At 41.9% G+C, this 1,615-nt stretch overlaps 1 protein-coding gene across 1 annotated transcript in view; it reads right to left on the reverse strand.

Annotated features, from left to right (window-relative positions):
* Positions 1–1,536, reverse strand: part of LOC104702451 (eukaryotic translation initiation factor 5B-like) — a gene marked incomplete in the record, with an annotated part of 11,192 nt that extends 9,656 nt beyond the window's left edge. The window contains 2 exon segments of the mRNA XM_019227862.1: positions 90–1,229; positions 1,328–1,536. Coding sequence (XP_019083407.1) covers positions 90–1,163 — 1,074 coding nt within the window.

Here is a 1,615-nt window from a genome sequence, read left to right on the forward strand (position 1 = left end):
CGCTCCTCTTCCTCCTTTCTCAATTTTTCTTCTTCTTCCTTCTTTTTTCGCTCTTCGGCTTCTTGCCGCCGTGCAAGAGCCTCTTGCATCTCTCTAACATGTTTGGGAATTTTCTTCTCTGCTGCTTTACCCTTTGCATCCTTCTTCTTCGGCTGTTGTTCCTCAGTTATTGATTCTTCTGGTCTTTCCTCCTTAGCCTCTACAGAAGAGGTTGCTGCGGCAGCAGCTGCGGCTTTTTTTTCCTTCTCTTTCTCCTTCTTCTTTTTCTTTTTCTTTGCTGCAGCACTCTCAACAGTCTCTTCTTCTCCTTCCTTCTCAGCAGCATTATCTACCGGTGCAACTGGCTCAGGCTGAGCTTGAACTTTCTCTTCTTTGGATGAAGCAGCAGGGGCTTCTCCAAGTTCTGCAAGAAGTTTGTCCAAATCATCCTCTTCCTGTACTGTCCTTCCACTCTTACTATTCTTCTTCTTTTTCTTACTCTTTCCAGTTTCAACAACCTCCACACTCTTAGTATTAGAAGTTTTAGCTTGGCTAGTTTCGTCTGCAACTGAGTCATCACCTAGTGAGGGTAAAACACTGCTGCCCTTCTTTTTAGAAGATTTCTTCTTACCTGAAAACGTGATTTCAGGGCTCTCTTCGTCTTCCACTGTCTCTTCTTCGTCTTCGTTTTCATCAAGCAAAGCGGCGCTAAATGAATTAGTGGTCGTCTTAGAAGATTTGGAGGATTTCTTTTTCTTACCAGTAAAACTTATAACTGGCTCATCATCTTTGTCACCATCAGAATCATTATCCTCCTTATCATCTTCATCATCAAGCAAAGCAAAGCTAACAGCGCCGCCACCACCCTTCTTACCTTTGGACTTCTTCTTCCCTACAAAAGCAGCAATCTCAGGAACATCGTCTTCCTCGGCAACAGGAAACTCATCGTCGTCGTCCTGCTGCTTCTTATTACCTTTCTTACCCTTCTTCTTCCCAGTGATAACAACAACCTTATCTTCTTCCTCAACTCTAGGCTCCTCAGAGAGCTCAGTACCTATGGAGTACTCATCGTCATCGATTTTAACAGCCTTCTTCTTAGATTTAGTAGCACCAACGAGAGATGACGCAGCAGCGGGTGGCTGCTCATCTTCTCCACCACGAGTACTCGGCTTCTTCCGACCCATTGACAAATTACAGAGTCGGTTTCAAAAATTCTTCCGAATAAATCAAAATCCAGGTCAAGATATTTTCTACAAATCGAACGGAAAACAAAATTAGGTTTTCAGATCGGCACAACGCAACAATCCTTTTTAGTAGAAGAAAGATGAGGGAATCGAAGAAGCTTTACCTTATCTCGGAGAGGAATCAATCGAGAATTCTAGAGAGAGCGCGCGGCGTCGTAGAGAAAGAGAGTGAGAACAACCAAGGGAGGTGGTGAAGCTTTCCTTAGGGTTTGATTAGAATCAGAGCTTCCTTTTAGGGCTTGATTACCGATTCTAAATAAGTCTGTATATATTTTTTTGTAACGATTGTTAAATGTTTTTTCCGTTTTTTTTTCTCGACAATAAGTCTCTAATTTGTTTTTTCTTTCCTTTTTTCCTTTGTATAGAAATCTCTCATCTTTTTTTTTTTTTTT

Source organism: Camelina sativa, chromosome 7 (genome assembly GCF_000633955.1).
Source record: "Camelina sativa cultivar DH55 chromosome 7, Cs, whole genome shotgun sequence".
Lineage (NCBI taxonomy): Eukaryota > Viridiplantae > Streptophyta > Magnoliopsida > Brassicales > Brassicaceae > Camelina > Camelina sativa.